The sequence below is a fragment of the Rasamsonia emersonii genome (genome assembly GCF_000968595.1).
Source record: "Rasamsonia emersonii CBS 393.64 chromosome Unknown ctg1118621760048, whole genome shotgun sequence".
In the NCBI taxonomy this organism is placed as follows: Eukaryota; Fungi; Ascomycota; class Eurotiomycetes; order Eurotiales; family Trichocomaceae; genus Rasamsonia; species Rasamsonia emersonii.
In genome coordinates this window covers 14910-37400 of record NW_013563239.1, presented here as the reverse complement: position 1 = coordinate 37400, position 22491 = coordinate 14910, and the positions used below count along the sequence as shown (strand labels likewise).

The following is a 22491-nucleotide window of genomic DNA, read 5'->3' as shown; positions in this document are numbered from 1 at the left end:
GTACAAAGATTACCTAGACAGATATAATATAATATTTCCTCGAAAAATAAACAAGGCAAATTTGCACTTGGATAGATTGTCTTTCTACCTTCTCACTTTGTCCTCGCGATCAGATCCATCAGTTATGATTACTATCCTGAATTAGCAGACGTGGGTGGGCCAAGCCTGCCCCTGCTGCTTTCGAGGCTATTTCTCTAGCTCATACGATTCGGGGTTCATGCACTTTTCGTTTATCTTCAGCCGTGGCTACTGCGCTTTAGCCGATCAAGGAGGTTTTCAACCCTCCGATCACCACCGGTCATGGCATCTTCGGTACGTTTATCCCTTCCATGGTCGCCAATGACAACAGCTCGCTCCACGAGGCCTGAATTGGAGATCTTAAACCTCCCCACGCGGCCATCCTGCCATTCCAGCCGCGCGTATCTAGCCTCTAGAGACGTCGGCGTGAGAGAGACTATTTGTGCTGGATCTGCAGTTGGAGAAGCAAGTCTTCGATCCTCAGAGGCATTTTCTCCATCATCATCATCATCATCACCAGAAAATCCGAGGCGCTCCCTGAGCCACCTGATGGAATCACGACGCAGATGCCAGGCGACTAATTCCCGTCGTAGATGCCGCACAAAAGCAGGGAGATCCTGCTTCTTCGTCTTCTCCGGCTTCAGCGCCTCATTGTCTCCTCCATCCACCACGTCTTGGCGACTACTTCGAGGTAGATACCTCTTCTCAAGCTTCTCGATAGGGATAAAAGCCGGTATCGTATGTCGATGGACCGCGAGTCGCTTCGCGTCACCACCCTTCTCGCGTCTCAGAAGAACGTAGTACGGTTTGGCGAACTTGCCGTCGCGCGTACAGACGTCGATGCGCACTCCCAGGAGATTCGGCGAGTCCGAATGCGGTGAGGGATCCTTGAATGGGAATGTCGTGGCCGAGAAGGCGACGCGATGCCGGTTCGAGTCGCGATGTTTTCCCGCGCTCGCCACGAGGGGAGATATGTCTCCGTCGCTTCCTGTCGAGGATGACGACGGACCCACCCTCTGAATCTGCTGCCGGACGTAGTCTGAGGATAGAAGACTCGACGACAGGAAATGGCGTCTATTTTGGAGATTCTTGACTGTGATGGAAACACATGGTGAGTGCGGATCAACTAGCTGGGAGGTGCAAAACAAACTCACTTTCGGCTCGAATTTTGGCTATCTCCGAGTCCAGCGCCTCAAGGGAGGCGTCAATATCCGGCGTTGGATCCATTGCCGGTGCTAAGTAAATACTGGTGCAAGAGGCTGCAAAGTTGCAATGTCGTGAACCAACTGGGCTTGCAAGACAGCAACAAGATCCACGTCCGCTGCCTACGCACAGGCCACATCCGTCGCGGCTGCATGTGATCTCGAATCCGATCTGCTGCGCAGTGCCAGCGCATGAGCCATTGTGCTGTGTCTACGTGTGTAGTTGTATATCAGTCTATTCTCAATTTCCTGTGGATTATGAGAGCTCATGTGAGTGATCACATCCCCTGAAAATCCACGAGTCAATTGCTGTATGTCTGTGTCTCCCCTTTCGAACGGCCACGAGGCCCGTTTCTACATGCGGATGGTTACGTAAGCGACAGAACGGGCCACCTTGCCAGATCGCGTGTTGCGGAGCGTGAAGCACCTCCAGCAATAGGAAATAATATCGAGGGGAAAACGTCTCAGTCGAGCCTCGAGAAGTCCTGATTGCCCAGTCGGGAAACCATTCCAAGTGGAAACACGAAGTCTTCCGACTGGATGCTGCAGGACCGTCCTCAGGCACCCGGATCTTGCCAAGGATTCGAGCCGGTTTAAGTTCCAGCCCTGCAACGGCATTGGTGTTTGATCCATTCCATCTATCCTCTTCTCTGTTGAGGCCAGGTTGCCTCCCAGAGACCCGCCACATGGATGCGTATCAATACTGCTGCCCCAGTCTTCTCCACGCTTCCTGCTCATAACCACGCCTCAGACGGCCCTTCCCACCCGCTTCATGTCCCTGCAGGAAACCAGCGGAATTCTCAACACAACGGTGAGCCACGCGCCGAAGCGGAAGACGTGGAACTCGATACGTTTCCAGCAGGCAGGGACCACAGCGAGATAAGAGCCAGGAACACGGAAGCAGAGGGATCTGATTTCGCGTATTCTGACGAGGACGAATTCACCAGCGAGAACGAGGACGCAGTCGAAAACGCGCAGCTCCTTGGTGACCCTTCGGATCGACGACGGAGACAGATGAAGCGTCAGAACCGTGACACATCGAAACGTCGCTCCTCACCGGGCTTGACAATTGCAACAGGCCCGAACGGCCACGCCAACGGCAGCATGAACTCGCAGATCGAAATGCGGAGGAAAGACCCCTCCCTCAGCTCGCCGCCGTCTTCCGCAGCGCAGGCAGCGCGCGTCATGGCCCGGTCGAGTTTCTCCTTAGATGACGATCCTCCGACCCCGCAGACCCCGAAGATGAAAAACACAAGCTTCTTTGCTCTGCCTGAGCATGACAAAAGGAACTTTCTCCTTCTGTGTCTTCTGTATTTCTTGCAGGGGGTACCAATGGGTCTGGCAACGGGATCAGTCCCGTTCCTCCTGAAACCGCACCTCTCTTACGGACAGATTGGGGTCTTTTCTCTGGCATCATACCCATATTCGTTAAAGCTCTTGTGGAGTCCGATCGTGGATGCCATCTGGAGCACCCGGTTCGGCAGACGGAAGAGCTGGATCACTCCCATCCAGATGATTTCGGGGTTGGCGATGGTCTACCTGGGAGGGCAGATTGAAGAGATGATGAAGGCAGCCGGCGCCAATGGAGGCGCCGGTGTATGGGGTTTTACCTGGTGGTGGTTTCTCCTCGTCTTTCTCTGTGCGACTCAGGATATCGCCGTTGACGGCTGGGCGATAACGCTCCTTTCGCCGCAAAATATCTCTTATGCCTCCACGGCCCAGACAGTTGGCTTGACCGCGGGTCATTTCCTTTCATATACCGTTTTCTTAGCGCTCAATTCCCCAGATTTTGCAAATCGTTGGTTCCGGACCACCAAGGGAGAGACTGGTCTTCTCTCTCTTGGAGCCTATCTTACTTTCTGGGGTTGGACGTACATTCTAGTCACTATTTGTCTGGCTCTTCTGAAAAAGGAAGACAAGACGAAGGAACGCGACAGCATCATCGATGTCTACCGAAGCATGTGGAGCGTTCTCAAACTGAAGAACATCCAGACGATAATCATCATCCACCTGATTGCCAAGATTGGCTTTCAGGCGAACGACGCCGTCACGAGTCTGAAGCTGTTGGATAAAGGCTTTGGGCAGGACAACATGGCCCTGGTGGTGCTCATCGATTTCCCGTTCGAAATTGGTTTGGGATATTACGCCGGCCAATGGTCGAACCAATATACTCCCATGAGACTGTGGTGCTGGGCGTTCGTTGGCCGACTCATTGCCGCCGTCGTGGCCCAGGCGACCGTGATGATCTATCCTGCTACGCCGAAGGTTCCTCTGTGGTATCTTCTGGTGGTCATTGGAGAGCATGTGCTGTCCACTTTCATGAACACGGTCATGTTTGTCGCTATTTCTGCCTTCCACGCGCGCATTGCCGACCCTGCCATTGGAGGAACCTACATGACCCTGTTAGCGACGTATGTATCCTTCGTATGATATCGTCTGGTACCTATGCTGACAGAGTGCAGTGTTTCTAACCTTGGGGGCACTTTTCCGAAATTCTTCATCCTCAAGCTTGTCGATCTTTTTACTCAAGCGACTTGCATTCCGCCAGTCGAGCCACCTGACCCTGCCAAACTAAAAGGACCACTCGTTACTTCTCCATTCTCCTGTGTGCTTGAAGCTGACAAACACCGCTGCAAGGATGGGGGTGGATCTTGTAACGTCGAGCAGGATGGGTACTATATAACTAATGTTCTGTGTGTCATTATCGGCGCCGTGACCTTTTGGTACTATATCAAACCGGCGGCATTGAAATTGCAGGCGCTTCCCCTGCGGGCGTGGAGGGTAATGTCTGGGGGTGGGAATAGAGATTAATCGTTGATGGACAGCGGTACGAGCGATCGATTAGATGCTTGTTTGTTGTACTGGTGCTATACATGCTCTACCTTTAGACGAGACATGCAATATACCCGGAGTTGGTCGAGGACATGCAATGTTTCGTGAAACTGTAACCTAAGCTGCCCGGACTAACACCAGAACTACTGCTGTTTTATCATTAACGAAATTTCGTACGTACATACAAAGTATCATTTCTCTTTGTGCCCCAGCGGTCTGTACCAATTCAATAACCCGACGAATGCTTGGAACCGCCAGCGCTCGCGCTGCGAATCGTCGGTTCCAGCGGAAACACCTGGTTTTCAGGCTTCACGTCGTCATACACATTAATCCAGCGGGACTTGAGCGGTTCTGGCGTAGGCCAGGCATATTCGGGATCGCGCAGCCAGAGTCGGACGAGATGGCGTCTAGAAAAGAAAACAAAAATCAGCAACAAAACTTACACGCAATATTCTTTCCTTGAGGGAGAGTAATTCTTACTGCTGCTCCGGCGTATCCCTAAACCCCTCCCGCGCATGGAAGATACTCAGATTGTTGATATACTGCACATCACCCTTGCGGAAATCGAGCGCCAGGTGGTACTTCTCCGCCAGAAAGTGCAGCGTGTCGAGCGCCTCGGCCTGCGCTTCCGTGATCGGTGGGATGTCCTTCGATCGCGGCAGCGCCTGGTACCCCGTGAAGCTGCGGCGGGCGTACTGGATGAGGACGCGCTCGGGGCTGGTGGCTGTTGCGGGCTGGTGGAAGAGGAGAGGGCGGTTGTGGTAGGGGTATTGGGGGTTTCCGAATCTGTACGTAGTATATATATATATGGAGTTGGAAGATGATGTTAGAAATTGCACATCCCTTTTCTTTGCCTTATGAAGTCTGTCGTCTTGCTCTGCCTTACCCGTCAAACGGCCAGTCTTCTGCCAGCGTATGAATCAGATCCGGCCTCGTCTCGGCCAACTCGTTATACACCCTCCAGCTGCTAGCCAGCTGACTCTGACCTCCCTCCGCAGCGACGCTGAGCGCAAACAGCGAGACAATATCGCCTGCATCGGTGTGGAAGACCTGTTTTTCAGTCGTGTAGGCCGGAGCTCCAATGCGGTCCTTATCAGCCGTGTTGCTCAGATCCTTGATGTGGTTCAGCACGACATCGGCCGGCTTGCCCTCAAATTGACGGTCTTGTCGGCCTCGTATCGGAGCGATATGCGATGAGACGCCAGCGTAAATAATAATGTTCTCTTCTCGAGTGTGCTTGTCAACAGGGAGACCGCGGAGGACCTTGAATCCGTGACCCTCGTGAAGTTCCTTGGAAATGTCCCTCAGCGTCGCATGCAGCGTTGGAAGGGGGAAGGTATCCTGGTCAATATATCCAAGAGGTTTATTTAAAGCTGTAGTATATCAGACAGATCTGTCAGCGCCATCACTAGTTAAGCGGCAAGAGGGAGAATACACTTAAAGTGCTCCAGCGCATTCTCAATCTCGTTTAATTCCGCCTCGTTCAGCTCGTAGATCCAGTTATACCGCCCCTTGATCTCGTCTCCTTCCCAGACGAGATCGGAGACCAGCTTCTTGGGAAATCCCGGCGGAAGCTCTTTGGTCAGAGTCTCCGTCTGCAGGCGCCGCTGGGTCCTTGCGCGCCATTTCTCGACGTTGGGCGCGTACTCGATATCGGGCTGCTGTGGTGCGGTGATGACGGCTGTGGCCATTTCGTCAGATATACAGAGTGCAGGATCGACGAACTTGTGAATACAATATCACAAATAGAATGTTACTATCTGCAATGTGGGCTATCGTGTATAGCTTATATATACCTAGATGCAAGGCCTGTCAATACGACCTGCTTACTTGCCAACTCGCAAATCACGTTCGACGGAGCGAGTTGCGTGATCGTGGTGCAATGTCACGCATGCAGAAATCCATCATCCATCATCCTTGAACGGTAAGTAGATCCGATTATCGATGAACTTTAAATGTAGGATTGGATTTTAGATTAGATTTTTCTGATTGGATTCGATGGGGTGCGATATATACACGAATCAGTACAACTGGATGGATTTGTCAAGGCTCCCTCACCAACTTATATTAAAAGGACTACCTTTCTGTGTCTCATATCGACCATGTCAAGTGCTAGTTTGATGAAACCTGACCTTTAAGTGCTTATTTGCCCCGCACCATAAGCTCGAGCTCGTCAGACCACCCCGCGCACGCGCCAAATTAGATACATTAGTCTGGAATGATGCAATCGTGGAACTAAAGAATAAATAGCAGTATAGTACTGTCACTCTATGCCGTACAACTCCTTATCTATCAGATCGATCGTGCCATCCATGTCATTCAAAACCACACATAGCTAGGAAATGGAATGATAGTATAACGATATGGTATAACGATCAAACTATGAGCGAAATAAGGTCAGACAGATAGACGGTAAGGTATATTCCGCTCATTGCGTGAAAAGGTAATACGCTGTGGAGTATAGAAATATGACGGTCAAACTTCGCAATTTCACCATATAACACACTCGTTCAATGGACGAAAGAATTCACAGAAACTCAGGCAACCTTTCAGCGGTTTTCCTGCTCAGAACTTGCAATCAATTCCTTGACCGCCATGTCCAGCAAAAATCTCGCATACGCCCGATGCAGTCTCAGCGTCCAAACAGGGATGATCTTCTGCTTCTCCAGAGGCCCTTCCTCCGGCACAACCTCGTAATCGTGAGCGGTCGCAAACCGCACCTCGACCACGGGCTCATTATTCCGGTCCTGATGACGATCATCTTCATCTGGGATGAACGGAGCCGACACGCTCAGCTCGTGCCGTCCTCCGGACATCAGTCGCCACGGATATCCCCAGCGGGCGATTGTTTCGAAGAATCGCCGGGGTTCGTCGGGCATGTGCCAGCAGAAAAGAACGCCTTCAGCCGGTTTGGCTTCGTCAGGGATGTCTTTCTTATCGACAGTTCCTGAAGATGTCCGCGTATTCTGGTCCTTGATGAAGGCGAGTGAACCGTGTTGGTACACGTCCTCGTCGACAGCGAGGAATTTTATCGATCTGTCAATGTCATCACTGGTGCTGGCCAACCCGACAAAAGGTGCTTCTGCGCGCATGACGCGACTGCCCAGGAATGCCTTTGCCCACGTGACGTGCAGGTTGTCCTTGTCATTGTTGTCGTCTTTTCTTCTTCTCTGGGCCTGTCGTTGTTGGAGTTGTTGTAGAATTCGCAGTGGTACACGCGCGGTGTAGACGTCAATGTATGCACAACGTTGGGTATCAGGGTTGCAGGGAGTGCGCAGGACTGTCGTCGTGGTAGTCGTCACGTCGGCCGGTGATAACGGCGGATACCGAGCTTCGAGGGAGCTTAGCCATCGCTGGACGCCATAGTAACCAACGGAACCAACTGGAATAAGGACGAAGGCTGCCTTCAGCAGTCTCTGTCTGTATCTGCTTGTTCTTGCACTTGATCCAAGAGACATGCTGTTTGTAGTCGGACCGACAGAATGGGCACGTGAGTAGCTATACGTGTATAGCTAGGGGTACTTAATAGTATATAAATCGACGAATAAATTCCTCTTTCCAGTTAGGATGAGCACTCTTGGTATCATAGATATTATGAAATTTTATAAAATAGAATAAAGGAATTATCTGATAAGGTCTCATATATATATATCAAGTCGGAGCAACTTGCTGTAGTATACCTTCGGAATCCGTTCCGTCGGGACGATTCCCTGCCGATTGGCTATGCCAGTTCCCTCAAAAGTTGGCGCCTTTTTATCAGTTACTTCTCAATGGATTGTATGATACCACTGTATTTTTTTTTTAGAAAAAGAAAATAAATAAATAAAGTCTTAGGAATACGACAAACTTTGTATATAAACTTTTTATCATTTGCATAGATGTGGAGTACAAATAAAAAGTCGAGGATTCAAATCTCAAGTTTCCACAATTTATATAAAACGACCCAAGATATATATATCTGCGGATGTATCCTCCAATAGTAGCACACTTCAACGCAATACAATTGTTACTATCTCCATAACGTATAGGGTATTTTTGTAACTAATCTCTCTATATATAAACTCCAAGTGATACTACTACACTTGATGGTGGTGGCTACTTTTGCGTTGATGTTGTGTGGAGAATACGAATCTTTCGGCTTTTTTTTTTTAAAAAAGAATTTATATAAAAACTTTATATGTTCTTTAGGAGTAAGAAGGGGCTTACAGTTCACATTATATCTACTCTGAACTGGAACCGGAGTAAGAATCTTAGATAGTACCTAATCAATTCAATTCAAACGATAAACTCCGTACTGCTGCGGATCGCTCCCGCGAGCAACCAGGGGACGAACCCCACCATGATGACATTGGCGGGGCAAGAAAAGAAAAAAAAACCGGAGCTACGTGCTACGTCCGACTTTACATCTCACGGGGCAAATTCTAGGGCATCGCGAGACTCTCCCCAGACGGAGGACAAGCGACAATACTACAAAGATCAAGACTACGGCCAGATTCCTCCAATGCCCCCGTCGCCGTCCAGCTCGGCCCATTCGGTGGCGGGCTCTACTCCGCCCTCTCCCACCACCACCATGACTTCCACGCAAACCGACGTGGAGAATGCTCCAGAACAGGCCACGCCGGCTGGAGACAACCTTCTCGATGATGTCTTTGGCTCGTCACCCCCCGGAGATGGCCTTGCCTTCTCAAACACCCCAGAATCCGGCTTGCAGCCCACGACGGCAGACCCGGCGAGGCCCGCACCGTCGGCCGTCGAACCCTCTGATCTCCCCTCCCTCCGTCGCCAACACGTCACGGCTGGATATCGCGACGGCATCTCGTTCTCCAAGTCGCAACATGTCCAGCGCGGGTTTGACGCTGGGTTCCCCGTCGGCGCGCAGTTTGGGCTGAGAGTGGGCGCGGTGCTGGGGATACTCGAGGGGGTCCTGAAGGGGCTGGAGACGCGGCCTTCATCCGGGCCGGTTAAGAAACGAACTGCTGAAACAAAAACAGTCGAATCGGAAGCCGACAGGGAAGCGAGGGAGAAAAGAATCGAAAAAGTCAGACAGCTCTATCAGACGGCCGTGAAGGAGCTCAGCGTGGAGTCTGTCTTTGGGAACGTGACTGCCAAGGAGGATGGCACTGAGGAAGAAAAACCAGAGACACAGCTTGCGAGGAAAGCAGAAGCGGTCGTCTCCAAATGGGAGAAGAGAGTCGCAGTGCCGAAATGGGAGGAGAATATGGAGTCGCTGGAATAGGAGGAGCAGGAGGTCGACAACAACGCTAGGGAACCGAGCTGAATCGTACAGCACTTCCAGCGGTGACCGTATCTGAAACAAAGTCATCAAAGAAAGTCGTCAAGGACGATTTATTCGAGCTTGGCTGGGCAGCGTCCGTTCCTGCAGAAGGACCCGAAACAGGCCCACCGGGTCAGGTCTCCATTCGGCGAGGCGAGACGGAAGAAAGCAGCGAAGCTGGTCGAATCTGTCGGAGTGGGAGAGCTCTACAATCTCGTCGTCTCGTCAGACAGGATAGGATCATTATTCCGGCCGAACTGCGTGCAGCGCAGCCACATATATGACGTCCGTCGAGGGGGAACGGTGAAACAATCAGACAATCAATCATTAAATCGATTAATTAGTGCCGATCCACCTGTCAGGGCCGGAAGATTTACTATCTCTCCGCTCCAATCCTATCCCTCGATGCTACTTTATTCTGCGCCTCGCGACCGGCGGCACATCTTACATACATACATACATACATCGTACAGACATGGTGCATACAGACATACGTCTGTCACATTCCAGAGTTGTGGGCAGGTACTGCCCTGGTTCGGATCTTGATCGGCTATGCGGTGTAAGGTGCCTGCATGTATCTGCGTACGTAGGTACGACGTGCATACACCTACATGCATCTGCAGATTGCAGTCGTTCTTCCGATTGTGGCTGGTACTGTATATACATGTATGCAAGCAATGAATACGGAGTAATTCTCTGCAGAGAGGCTGAAGTTCCAAAGACCAATGATGAATTTGCATTATTCATTATAATCAATTAACTATTTTTTTCTCCCCTTGGTACTGTAGAAAGAAAGAAAGAAAGAGCACTCTCCTAGGCAACGTCCGTGTCTGTGTCTCGAAGAGGAAATCACCCAACACGTACAGTACACGTACCTATGAATGGTATATATCTGTACAGTACCCTTGCTTCGATTTTCTCTCTCTATATATAAATTATAGCAAGCAAGCAATTATTGACTAGATCTTGCAAGTAACAGCAGCAAGGAACCAAGCAAGCAAGCAAGAAGAAAGAAAGAAAGGAAAGAAAGAAAGCAATAATCAAATCAATAGTCAATAATCAACAATAATTGAAAAGAAGGAACAAATAAATAAATCATCACGTAGGAAATAACCTATTATAATAACTAATAAGTAATAAGAATATTATATCCACCGAAAGAGGTATAGGTAGGTAAGGAACCTACCTGGAACCTACGTAGGTACCTATTATCAATAACCATAACCCCTTGCTCTTTCCTCCAATCCCTCATCTCACTTCACCTCAGCTTTCCTCATTTTTTTCCCCCTTGCACCGAGTAGATGGATGAATAGATGCGATCGAAACGACGGGCCGTATGTAGGTATATGTACTGTACCTAGGTAGATTTTTACCATTGCTGCGGTACCTATCTACCCTAGCTAGCTAGCTAGCTAGCTACCAACTTACTGTACTGTATGCATATCCACTATCTGCAGCAGCAGCAGCAGCAGTGCAGATCAAGAGCTAGACTCGACCTTCTTCTTCTTCTTCTTTTTTTTCAGTCTTAGATTGAGACTTGGTCCAGATCCAGATCCAGATCCAGGACTCCACTGAGACACCAACTCTCCTAGATCAGCCGGATCGATGATCGAGATCTTGTTCTGCTTCTGCTTCTACATCTGCATTTATATGTATTTGATTTGCCTAGGAAACAATCAAACAAACAATCAAACAAACAAATAAACAGAAAAATAAACAAATGCAATACAAAATGCAATACAACACACTTCAATTCAAGGAACGAACAAACGAATAAATTAATGAATGCAGTTTGGATTATATTAGATTAATTCCTGTCCAGCCAGAGAAAGACACGAAAATTGACACAACTGTATAAACTCCTGGAAAATGGGAAGACGAGAGAGGAGAAAATCTTGAAAAAAGAAGAAGAGGTAGTAGTGGTAGTGGTAGTAGTAGGAAGAGTAAGACGGAAGAATCATTCACTCCTTCATTATGTACTGTACAGGATATGAATGCAGAGACGACTACGTATGGAGGAGACTCCTCCAGAAAAAGTAAAGAGACAAGATTAAACTAACTAACTAATAGCTTCGTTTCTACCTAGGCTAGTAGTCGCTATTCTAGGTGTTATCTACCTGCCAGTCCGGGTTTTACCTTTTCCCCTTTCCTTCCTACCCAAGAAACTCCAAGACGAATGAAAAATATAGAAAAAAAAAAAGAAGAGAGACAGACAGCGAGAGATAGGATAGTACATGAGTGAGTGCTTTTTTTCTTTTTTTAGGCTTGCGCCAACACTCTTTTTCTTCCCGCGAGGGAGGTCCCTTTTCTTCTTCCTTTTTTTTTCCCCCCCAGTCCCAATCCGATATTGGTTGTAAATAGCACAGAACAAACACAAGACCAACGAAAAGAAACAAAACGATAGGAATCATACATTAGTAGTAAAGGAGCGTGTAGCGTTGTGACATCGCGTCGGCATGAAACAGATTACCAACCCAAAAGAATGGATGCTCGAGGTGAGCTGTCACGGTCGTGTATCATAACCAAACCAAACATTAAAACGAAAAGAAAACATCCAAACGATGGAAGCAAGTCATAGGATAGGACATGAGGTCACCCTCGTCAAAAGTCGTCCGGGTCCGTCGTAAACGTCGTCGTCGTCTGACAGATCCGTCACTCGTGGTTCTCGTCTTCATCATGCCGTTCATCGCACGAGCGTAGACATGGTCGTGGCGAAATAGTGAGACATTGCAAGGATCGTGGAAGAGCATGGAACGTAAGCTTCATACAGCTCATAGGACGTATACCAAAGCATTAGGTCAATAACGTTAGTGGTCATCCATCATCGTTCGCTGCGGCAGCTCAGAGCCCGCAGCGACCTCCAGACACGCTTGAACACGCTGGACCGGTCTAACGATAGGACCGCGTCGGGGTTGGACTCAACACGAGGAAGACCCTGTCGCCCCGGATAATACCGGTCACTCGTCTCTTCTTTCGAGAATGGCACGGTCTCGTCCGCATTCGACCGCTGTCGACGTCGGGACTGAGCCTGGACGGCTGCCGCGGCAGAGGTATTGATTTCGTAATCCCCCTTTTCCTCATTGCTGTGTCGTGATTGCGGGCGTGGCAGAGACGTCGTTGACGGTGCAACGAGACGCAATGTTTGCTTCGCCGTTGCTGGCAACACGTCCGCGATCGATGTGGCACTGCCAGCCGCCTCCGGTGCCACATAGGGCTGCTGAGGAAGCTTGGGCGTCGGGTCGTCCTGCTCAGGGGATGTGCCGCGGATGTCTGCTTGCAGCTTGCCTTCTGATTTCGCGATCCGGCGCAGTTGCACCCGGCTTCGGACCTTCCGAAGCGTTTCGATGGGACCCCGGCGGGATTGGGATTTTCCCATAATGGACTCTGTATCCGAGTCCGACTCCCACACCGACTGCTCTCCATATGCAACCGATGTCGAAGTCGACGGCCGCTCCTTGGACGACGCACTGGTGATTTGTCGCGTGATGGGCGGTGACGGCGCGGTGGGATTGGGAACCGGGCTTGGGCAGTCATGGGCCGGAATGAAGAGCGCGTGGTCGAAATGCGACGCATGCGGCTCCATTGTAACCGGGTTGATGAGACTAGGAGGAGAAATTTGAGACGGGTCGATCTGCCCACGCGACCCCTGGCTGTGCGCTTTCTTCCGTGCTGCTGGCCCGCTGGGGTTCCTGGTGAGAGGCGGGATGTTGGGCAGCGGCTTCGATCGGAGGGAAGAAGCCGCCGGAGCGGATTGGTCCTTTGGAATCATGGTGAGAGTCTCCGTGGACAGATTTATCGGTTCACCCTGGGGGGTAGCACTGGCGGTACGGTCGACTGGCGTCGGTGGCCGAGTGCACGCCCGCGACTGGGAAGGCGGCGTGGCCGCTGGCAGGTAAAAGCGAGCGGTGCTGTCGGAGCGTTCGCGTCGAACCTGATCGCTGTGGAGGGCAAGCTGCTCGGTCGCCTTCCTGACAGCCTCGGGACAGTTGGGCACAGAGTACGTCGAGGAGAATGAACTGCTCGGGGTGAGGTCCGGAGTCAAACCAGTCGCATCCGTCCGGATCGAACTGCATGAACTCTGACTGTGATGAACAGGCGTTCTCTGCCAGGGTGCTGGTGCAGCATAGACAGGCGCTCGCGCGGAAGGGGCGTGATAGCTGTCGCACTGAATGTGAACCGGATGTCCTTGGCGGCCGACAGACAGCTGTTTTCGGTCTTCTGCCATGTATGACATGAAGTACTCGATCTCCAGATCCTCCAACTCCACATCAGTATCGTCCACAGTGCGACACGCCCATGCCTTCGAATCCTCCAGCGACCGCTCGAGGTAGAAAGGATCGAGGTTGGGGTCTCCCGGCACTGGATCGCGTTTGGCCGAGATCAACTGGTCTATGCGTTGCTGCGAATCTCCTGTGTTCGACTGAAGCGGCGGTTCCAAGCGGTTCTCCAGGGCCCCCGTTGCGAGCTTCCCAGAACCATCCAGATTGCAGGGAACCGTAGCGCACTCGCCAGCCATGGGCTAGGATTTGGAGATGCAGAATGCCTTAGGAGAGAGCAGCAGCAATCGCCCCGATCAGCATAGGAAGCAGTCAGTCACTATGCTGCGTTCCCAGGATACCCAGAAGAGCGAAGTGGGATAATCGAAGGAGACGGTGAGAATGTTTCATTGCAGGGGTGGTGAGGATCTGTTTATACCGAACACAGGGAGATAACACTGAAACAAAGAACCCCAGCCAGTCTGGAGGTGGCTGATAGACAGACATCTGCATGCCGATGCAGGGAAGTGTAAACAGAGCTGGAGCCCTGCAGGCGCACGGACGCCAACGGCCTATCAGACCTTACATCATGTCCTTCGCAGGGGTGGAGAGCTCCAGCAAGGTGGGCGGACCATCCGGACGGGGATTGATAGCCCTCCCAGAAGGGTTCGCCAGGGAGCAAGGAGGTGGCCGGACCGATTCGGACCAAGCCCTGGATGGAGCTCTAAAAAGATGCAATTTGGAATACCCCCAAAGAGACCCGTGAGGCTCAGTTCTATTAAAGTGTTATTGCAGGAATCAAATCAACCTTAAATAATCCGGAAGGGTTTGCTGTCTCAGGCTATCTGCTCTCGCACGTCCTGTTTAGCAAGACCCATAGGCTTTGGACAAGCAAAGTCATAGTCTCAAGCCCAAAAGCCTCAATCTGAATACCTGTCAACCCCGACAGATCACGAGTGGAAGGGAATACAGCAAAGGCGTAAGATCGAAGAAGACGACTCGCAGATGAGCAGCACCACACCCAACTCATGGCGTTGTCGTCAAGATACTAGACAACAAAGCACCGTCACTGTAATCCTCAAGACGAGATTGGCGCGTTCCGCTATCGCTAGTGCCCAGTAGTCAAGGAACCTAATGCTTCTGTCTTAATCTGGCCAAAACATGATCCCCATTAATGGTGATAGGGACGCAGGCCAAGGCGGCGCTACTCTCCGCGGGAGTGCTTCCGATCTCCATTCTGGGTGCCTTCTTGCCGGTTCTGCAGAGTGTCTGCGGGACGCACCCCTCAGTCTCGCAAGGCATGGGGCCCAGCCAGCTGGGAGCAATCCGTGACGCCGAGATTCCACCAGAGTAGCATCGTGGCAAGCCCGAACTTTTCCCAGCCCAACGTCGTTGCTGTGCAAGAGGGTTACTTCGACCCCCGCATTCCAGAGGCTGTGCATGTATGTACGTGAGTGTATATGTAAACAAAGCAGACGAGATTCGTCTTGTGTATACAGACGCGTCCATACAAACGAGCAATCTGAATGGCCCTCATCGAAAAGCCATCGTGCCAGTAGCGGCGTCTTGTTGTTCTCGCGTTTGTGGGCAGTTTAGAACAACAAACAGACCCGATCTGGAAGGCAGCAGTTGTGCCAGGGCGATTGCCATTGGTGCGGATCTTTTGGATCTTAATTGACATGTCGAGTTAAGGTGCGGAGACCACCTAGGGAGACTAGAGCTTCAGTGTCTCCATTCTGTTGTTCATGTTTACAGGGTGGATGAAGGAGGGCGCTTGCGCGGCGTCAAACTCGTCAGATTCGACAATCCCAACCGCTGGACATCACATTGCCATTGTCAATCGTGTCAAGCAGATGAGGAAATCGAGGCGGATCATAGACATCATCATCGATTCACGGCACTTCGTGGATGGAGGGCCGGAGCACCGTAATCTCCGCCCAGGACTATGTTCGTATCCTATCACACAGCCGATGGAGCAGCCCTTCCATGACGACTGAAACGAATCTCGATGGCCATGGACAAGAAATAGGAACAAGCAAGACAGCAGGCTCGGAAATGCATCCTTACTGCCAGTCAGTAATCGGTAGGTCAGATCTGACAGGTCCCCAAAGCCGGGGTTCGATGATCGCCGGTGGGGAACACCCACCTGCCCGAATCGGCAGTGTGCATCAGCCGCCTGCGCACCCTGGATGAGCATTTTGGTGACAAAGGCTGAAGGGCACGATCTATTGAATAATAATGGCTGTGCTGGAGCTGGTCACTAAGAACCATCCATCTGAACTCGCATGTGCAGCGTCGCGATTCTGGTCATGCCAGCAGATGAAGGATTGATGCTGGACGTATCGACAAAGTATCCGATCCGTCGGGTAGGCTGCAGGCTGCTGCATTATTATTATTATTGGTCCCGGCTTCCCCGGCGGCGCAGCTTCCCCTTTTGCGCAGCTCCAGACATAGGGCTAGGGCTAGGGCTGGGCTGGCACGCAAGGGCTGCGCCTGGCGGGCTGGGCGGATCCCTAAATCGAGGACTCTACATATATGCAGGACAGCCAGCAGGAGCCGCGATATCTGGGCTACCCTTACTGCTCATCTCGAGAATATCACATTGTTGTGGAAGGCACCAGAAATACACCACCTCCACGGCTCCCACAGACAGTTCTAGAGAACCTGTTTCCTAGCAACCAACCTGTCTGTTGCCTCTTTTCGATGATGCTGCAGCAATAATACAATTGCAGTACGAATTCGTTGGGGACCACATCTGCTATGCACAGCGCAGGTCTCAAACAAACAATGGCGCTCCCATGTACGGAGTATCTAGCCAATTCATCTAGAAAAGTCTCGAAGTCGGGCTGCTGAGTCTCAAGCAAGCAGCAGTCGGGGTGGGGGACGGACTGGTCCCGGCCCGCTGCCAATAAGAACTAATGGGCGTATTCTCCGCCGCTGCTTGTGTTGCTTCACCTTGCCAGCCGCGACAGCCCAACCCATTCAAAAACCCGATGGGCGTGAGTCCTCAGGAGGATGTACGACATAAGACTATGAGAAGAGTCTCATAGATACCTGATGTCTGAAGACCGCGTTGAGTCGCCGCAAGTCGAATACTCCGTAAGCAGGTACCAGGAACCGCAGCCTGCTAACGCCATCGCGCGCTGCCAACTCATCAATCCGCGTCCAGTCTCATTTTAGTCCACGTCGATTTCCTTCCTTTCCCCTTTGGATTCTGATGGTGCACAGAGCGCTGCTTTTCTGCCCTTTTCTCCTCCGTCTGGTCATGATGCGGGGTTGGATCCTCGCGGGATGCAAGTAACGAGTACGGTCTCGCATCGCCAGGTCCTCCGATGACGCTTCGCTGGTAGAGATTGGTGTTCCCGTGTACGGAGTATAGGTATTCTTCTTATGCTTGCTGCCCGAACGGTGTGAGCGACCATGCCGCTTGGCGGGAGGCTGTCGGTATATTTAGGAACCTGCGAGGCCGGACAAGACTCTGCCGGCAGAATCACCGCCCGGTGCCACAGGTGTGGCTCAGCAGTGGGCTTGCCAACTCAGTGAAACAGAAGAGGCTGCTGAACTGGCAGCCAGGCCCAGGGACGACGCAGCAAGCAAGCAGCGCGAGGGCGAGGCGGGGAGGCGAGACCGGGAGCGCCGAGCCCGCCCCGACGGAGCCCACCCTGCCAGCAACGTCCCTGCCCTACCTACTCCTGCTCTCCTCCAGACCCCATCGCCTCGTTTCAGCAGCACGCCGGCCGCAGTCCGCTTCTGATGCTGGTCGTCCCATCGGCGCGAGCAATTGAGTCGCCTGGCCCTGCTCAATGACGGCCTGCCACGGTCGTGGTGTTTCTGCTGCGCACGACAGCTCCGTGGCAGCTCGCCCGCGCGACTCGCCCAGCCATCCCAATTAACCAGACGCCCGCCCTCACGGCGTCATCCCATTCGACCAGCCACAGCAACTCCCTTCCACCCCGTGCCTTGGCTTCTCGCTGCTCCTTGAATTGCTCCATTCTTCCTTTTCTCTCCTTCACTCTCGTCGACGTCGACTTTCGCCTGGTGTGTTCCTTTCCACACGCCGGGTGAATTGCCATCTTCGCATGCCGACAGCGTCGCCAGGTCTCCAGCAGTGATTCTTGTGCGTCGTGGAGCTTGCAGCGGTACCCTCGGCGGTGCCGTCGTCCTTGACGTCTTCTCGTTAGTGACATCTCGCATTGTCGTCCCAGCGTTCTCCGTTATCTGTGCCGCCTTCCGCCGTGTCTGCCACTGCTCCGCGAGGGCTTGACCATCCTCACGACCTTCACGACCCGTCCACGTTTACGAACCCCTCACCGCAACGCCAGCAGCAGCAACCGCAACCTCCCTCTGATCCTGCTTTTGCTTCTTCTCCTCATCCTGCCCCGCCCCGTCCGTCAAGCGCCTCTGACACTGCCCGTCCCTTAAGACTCCCTCCTCGCTTTGAATCCAGACCGTCTTCCCACCGACGTGCCGTTTCGGTCGATGCCGCAGCTCTTCAGAATCCAGATCTAAGATCCGTTCAACCGGCGGTTCCTGGCTCCGCACAGCAGCGTGGTCTCAGTGCCGCCGACATCGCTCCTGCGCTTTCTGAAGCCGAGACTGAAGGCGACGCTTCCACCGCACCTGATACCTTCAATCCCCCGCTCGAATCATATTGGCCCCCACGGTCAACTCGTGTTTCTCCCAGGACTCGTTCTGCAATCCTTTGGGTATTGGAAGAAGCCATTCGAAAGCCCTTCCCCTTCACTCCGGACGAGGAGGAACTGAACGCTTCCATGTCTGAGCTCGTTGGTGGCGGGGGCTCGTCGGGGACCGCTGGAAATGCCCGTGTTCAGAATGGGGGGTCCCGTCCCGCACAGGGCCCGGTCCCTGTCCACGCGCATCACCCAGCAGGAGTGCGGACGCCAACCGATATCATGAGGCAGCGGCGGGATCGCGAAGCGCGGAAAAAGGCCGAAAAGGAAGCCCGCGAGCGAGAGCAGCAGGAAGCGGAATTAAGACAGCAACAGGAGCAGGAACAAAAACAGCAAATGCAGGCCCAGCAGTATGCTGCTGCTGGCGTTGCAACCGGTGACTCTGCGACCCAGCGCGCGCCAGTGAATGTCTCGACTGGCTTCCAGCAAGCGGCCACCGGCACGAGGAGGCCGGATGACCCTCGCGTTGCTGGCAACGGTGCTGCCACACAACGACCGTCAACGGTTTCTCAGGGCCAACCTAGACCGGTCGTCAGCTCGTCGCAGCAGCAACCGATCCCAACAACGACAACTCCAGGCGCTTTCCCCTCTCAGCAGCAACAGCAACAACCCCAGTCGCAGATGAGGGGCGCTGCGCCGCCGTCGCAAGGTGGCCCTCAGCCTGGACCAAGCACATCTCAACGTCCCCAGGCCCAAGCTACCCAGTCGAGCCAAAGTGCTGGTCAGTCGCAAGGACAGCCGCGTCGATCCACCTTCCCCCACGCCTTCGAACGCTGGGAGACCCTCTCTTCGCATTGGGAAGGCCTCACGAGTTATTGGATCCGGAAGTTGGAGCAGAACAACGAGGAATTGAGTCGTGACCCTCTGAACCAACAAATGGCTCGCCAGATCAATGATCTCTCTGCAGCCGGTGCGAATCTCTTCCATGCGGTGGTGGAGTTGCAGCGTCTGCGCGCCTCCTCGGAGCGCAAATTCCAGCGATGGTTTTTTGATACTCGCGCGGAGCAAGAGAGGGCTCGAGAAATCCAGGCCGATCTGGAAAGACAGCTCAAAGCTGCGCAACTGGAAAAAGCAGATGCTCTGGCCCTCCGCCAAAAGGCTGAAGCCGATCGCAAGAAGGCGGAGGATCTGGTCAAAGAGATGCGCCGGGAACTTCAGATCTCGAAAGAAGAGGCAAGGAGAGCCTGGGAAGAGCTTGGCCGCCGGGAGCAAGAAGAGCGGGAACGCACCGCATCCCTTCGAAACGGTGAGCCTACTCTTGTCGGAGGCGTTCAGGTCGTTCCCATGATCCAGGGAGTGCCCAGCAGACAAACTACCAGCAACCGGCCGCCCACTCGAGAGGGACCCTATTCAGGAGGCCCCGGTCCGACAAGCCTAGGCGGACAGGCACCTCACGAATCGACCGAGGAAGGTCAATATTACGAGGAACAGCGGGCATCGCCAACAGAAACAGACCCCTTCACCGAGAACAGAAGACCGGCCCAGCAGCCGTCCAGCCAGCCCCCGAGCTCATCTGCTGCCTTCTCTGGCGGTCAAACCGCGACGTCGCAAGGGCAACCTACCGAGCGATTTTACCAGCACGAGGGTTCCGCCCTGCATGGGGAGCCACCCACCTCCGAGCCCGATGACCGGTCCTACGTCCCGAGCAACGAAGGCAGCGAGATCGGGGAAGAGGAATTCGTGCTCAACCCCGACGGAAGTTATCGTCGCGATGCGCAGGGTCGGCGGATGGTCTACACGCGACGCATGCCCGAGGACAGTGAAGAATACGGCGGACAGATCGAAGAAGAATCCGGATACGATCATGGCGGGTCCGCGCCAGCCACCAGCGGTGCCCCTCACCATGGATACGGATATGGCTCTGTGGACTACAGTGGCTCCAGCTGGGGTCCCGGGACCGGGTGGGAGTCGGTTATCCCTCGTCACCGCCATCCAACGCGTCTGAGTGACGTGATCGAGGAGGATGAGACCAGTCGCGCGAGCCAAGCCAGCCGGCATTGATAGAAGACATGACGGGGACCATCACCCATCGTGCCTAATTGTGATTTGCGTATTTGCTTTGCTTCAAGTTCATATTCCCCATAACGGTGAAGCCATGCCGAGGTGAAGGTTTTCTTTTTCTCTTCTTTTTTTTTTCGGTTCTCTTATGATGGCGTTAGTTCTTCCTCTGGTCTCTATAGTGAGCTTTCCAAAGTACATCCTTTTCTCCCCTTTAACATTCTGTTCATTTTCACTCTTCTTTTGCTTTCGCCCTTTACACTTTCTACTTTTCTATATTATTATTTCTTGACACGGCTGCTTTCTTTGCAGCATTTTGAGTTTTTCATCGTGAATTTAGCTTTGTGCAAAGGTCTGCATGATCCATAGCATTCCGATTGCAGTCACGATTCCATTGGTTCTCTTGCACAGCGTGGATACGAAAGAGCGAGTGGCTTTGCTTCAGAAAACGATTTTACTACCGTTGTACCATTCTGGGGAATTGGTGGCAGTCTCTGCACATACTTCTGTCGATAGTTTCGAGAGTAGTTCATAATCCAGCCACGACTTTGAAGGACTTGGCAATAGATCGTCTTCTTGTATCGACATAGAGTGTAGGGATAAAGCACGGACCATCGTTCTGCCGAGGACCTTCTGCGCTAAACCGGATCGGGAGGTCATCGCCTGCCGGGCTGTTGATCGCGGACCGGCCGGTTGAGCTTTTGGCATCGTGATTATCAGCAGGCTGATTGAGAAGAATCAGACCAGCTATACAGAAACAATGGCGCTCTCGCTACCGTCCTGGTCCCGAACTTTGGGCCGAGCATCTCGCATACCCCTCTCATCATTCCACCGCAGTGCAATCGAAATCTCGCAATCACCGTTCACCCTCCGCTCCCGAACAAGGCCGCAACCGCTGTCGTCCCAACTCTCCAACCATCGTCTTCACCATGCATTGACGTCCACCCGCTCGTTCTCGACCTCCCCATTCCGGCCAGCGCGCACTATCGCCCAGATCAAGGCCCGTCACTCGACCGGTCCCTTCTCGTGGAAGGCAGCCCTCCTGTTTATCATCACCGGCGCTTCGATGATTGTCTACTTCCGATATGAGAAGGCCCGGCTGCAACGCAAACGCATTGCGGAGATGAGCAAGGGCGTGGGCAAGCCCAAGGTCGGGGGTCCGTTTGTGCTTAAGGATCTCAATGGGAATGAGTTCACGCACGAGGATCTGAAGGGGAAATATAGTTTTGTACGCTGGGCCCGAAATTTGGTCGTGATTCCTCGTGGTTGACCTTTTTATTTTTTGCTCGCATAGGTTTACTTCGGCTTCACCCACTGTCCGGATATCTGCCCCGATGAGCTCGACAAGATGGCCGCCATCATCGACAAGGTCAAAGAGGCGGCCGGCGGTGCTTCCGTGATGCGACCGGTCTTCATCACCTGTGACCCGGCCCGCGACACGCCCGAGGTGTTGCGCAAGTACCTGCGCGAGTTCCACCCGGATATCATCGGCCTGACGGGCACGTATGAGCAGATCAAGGATGTCTGCAAGAAATACCGGGTCTACTTCAGCACGCCGGAGAATGTGAAGCCGGGTGAGGATTATCTCGTGGATCACAGCATCTACTTTTACCTGATGGGTGAGTTGTCCCGTCCTGTGCTGTCCTGTCCTGTCTTGTCACCGGACGATTGAACTAACGACGTTCTCTCTCTCTCTGAACGAGCAGACCCCGAAGGTGATTTTGTCGAGTGCATCGGCCGTCAAGATACACCTGACTCGGCGACCAAGGTGATTATGGCCCACATCAACGACTGGAAGCGGGATGGAAAGCCGTTGGAAACGACGCCGGATCCATAAGCGGGCGGCGGTAGCAGTATCACGACTAGGGGTGGTATGATTGTAAATTACTATACTATTCAGGCTATGCATGACATACCCAACTCAGCCTTTATGTATTTGTATCAGTAGGATATTAGAATCGCCCAACAACAATTTGATAGATAAAACGAGATGCTTCTCCTATCCAATTTGTATTTTCGGTCGACCTGTTTTTGCATACTTCGACAGGGCCGGTTTAAACGATTCGCTCGTTTCTCGTCTAGTATTGAATCGCATCCCATTTGGATATCTGATCTTGTAGTCTGTGTGCAGGTCGCACTATATCTGGCAACGATTGAGCCGAAGTTGTCCGTGGACCGCGTGATCGAGGAGGTGATATATATCTAGCCTGGCGCCGTTG

General features: G+C 52.6%; 9 protein-coding genes across 9 annotated transcripts; 4 read left to right on the top strand and 5 right to left on the bottom strand.

The window, feature by feature from the left end:
• Positions 1–236: 236 nt before the first annotated feature.
• On the bottom strand, positions 237–1421 carry T310_3034 (uncharacterized protein; the record flags this gene model as incomplete). The annotated part of the gene is made up of 3 exons (XM_013474085.1): positions 237–1111; positions 1173–1277; positions 1352–1421. 3 exons carry the CDS (start codon positions 1419–1421, stop codon positions 237–239), a joined length of 1050 nt encoding a protein of 349 aa, XP_013329539.1.
• A 489-nt stretch (positions 1422–1910) lies between these two features.
• Positions 1911–4031, top strand: T310_3033 (SD08430p; the record flags this gene model as incomplete). The annotated part of the gene is made up of 2 exons (XM_013474084.1): positions 1911–3631; positions 3683–4031. The coding sequence occupies 2 exons, from the start codon at positions 1911–1913 to the stop codon at positions 4029–4031; spliced, it is 2070 nt and encodes a 689-aa protein (XP_013329538.1).
• Positions 4032–4278: 247 nt separating this feature from the next.
• T310_3032 (uncharacterized protein) lies at positions 4279–5743 on the bottom strand (the record flags this gene model as incomplete). Its single annotated transcript, XM_013474083.1, has 4 exons — positions 4279–4459; positions 4533–4838; positions 4939–5425; positions 5488–5743. The coding sequence occupies 4 exons, from the start codon at positions 5741–5743 to the stop codon at positions 4279–4281; spliced, it is 1230 nt and encodes a 409-aa protein (XP_013329537.1).
• An 858-nt stretch (positions 5744–6601) lies between these two features.
• T310_3031 (uncharacterized protein) lies at positions 6602–7510 on the bottom strand (the record flags this gene model as incomplete). The annotated part of the gene is made up of 1 exon (XM_013474082.1): positions 6602–7510. One exon carries the CDS (start codon positions 7508–7510, stop codon positions 6602–6604), a length of 909 nt encoding a protein of 302 aa, XP_013329536.1.
• An 881-nt stretch (positions 7511–8391) lies between these two features.
• On the top strand, positions 8392–9288 carry T310_3030 (Essential protein Yae1; the record flags this gene model as incomplete). The annotated part of the gene is made up of 1 exon (XM_013474081.1): positions 8392–9288. The coding sequence occupies one exon, from the start codon at positions 8392–8394 to the stop codon at positions 9286–9288; it is 897 nt and encodes a 298-aa protein (XP_013329535.1).
• A 245-nt stretch (positions 9289–9533) lies between these two features.
• T310_3029 (uncharacterized protein) lies at positions 9534–10769 on the bottom strand (the record flags this gene model as incomplete). The annotated part of the gene is made up of 7 exons (XM_013474080.1): positions 9534–9584; positions 9784–9905; positions 9939–9975; positions 10192–10251; positions 10514–10532; positions 10685–10714; positions 10756–10769. 7 exons carry the CDS (start codon positions 10767–10769, stop codon positions 9534–9536), a joined length of 333 nt encoding a protein of 110 aa, XP_013329534.1.
• A 1379-nt stretch (positions 10770–12148) lies between these two features.
• On the bottom strand, positions 12149–13843 carry T310_3028 (uncharacterized protein; the record flags this gene model as incomplete). Its single annotated transcript, XM_013474079.1, has 1 exon — positions 12149–13843. The coding sequence occupies one exon, from the start codon at positions 13841–13843 to the stop codon at positions 12149–12151; it is 1695 nt and encodes a 564-aa protein (XP_013329533.1).
• A 2797-nt stretch (positions 13844–16640) lies between these two features.
• T310_3027 (uncharacterized protein) lies at positions 16641–20275 on the top strand (the record flags this gene model as incomplete). Its single annotated transcript, XM_013474078.1, has 4 exons — positions 16641–16682; positions 17038–17325; positions 17442–17621; positions 17789–20275. 4 exons carry the CDS (start codon positions 16641–16643, stop codon positions 20273–20275), a joined length of 2997 nt encoding a protein of 998 aa, XP_013329532.1.
• A 757-nt stretch (positions 20276–21032) lies between these two features.
• On the top strand, positions 21033–22109 carry T310_3026 (Mitochondrial metallochaperone Sco1; the record flags this gene model as incomplete). The annotated part of the gene is made up of 3 exons (XM_013474077.1): positions 21033–21500; positions 21567–21891; positions 21979–22109. The coding sequence occupies 3 exons, from the start codon at positions 21033–21035 to the stop codon at positions 22107–22109; spliced, it is 924 nt and encodes a 307-aa protein (XP_013329531.1).
• Positions 22110–22491: the final 382 nt, after the last annotated feature.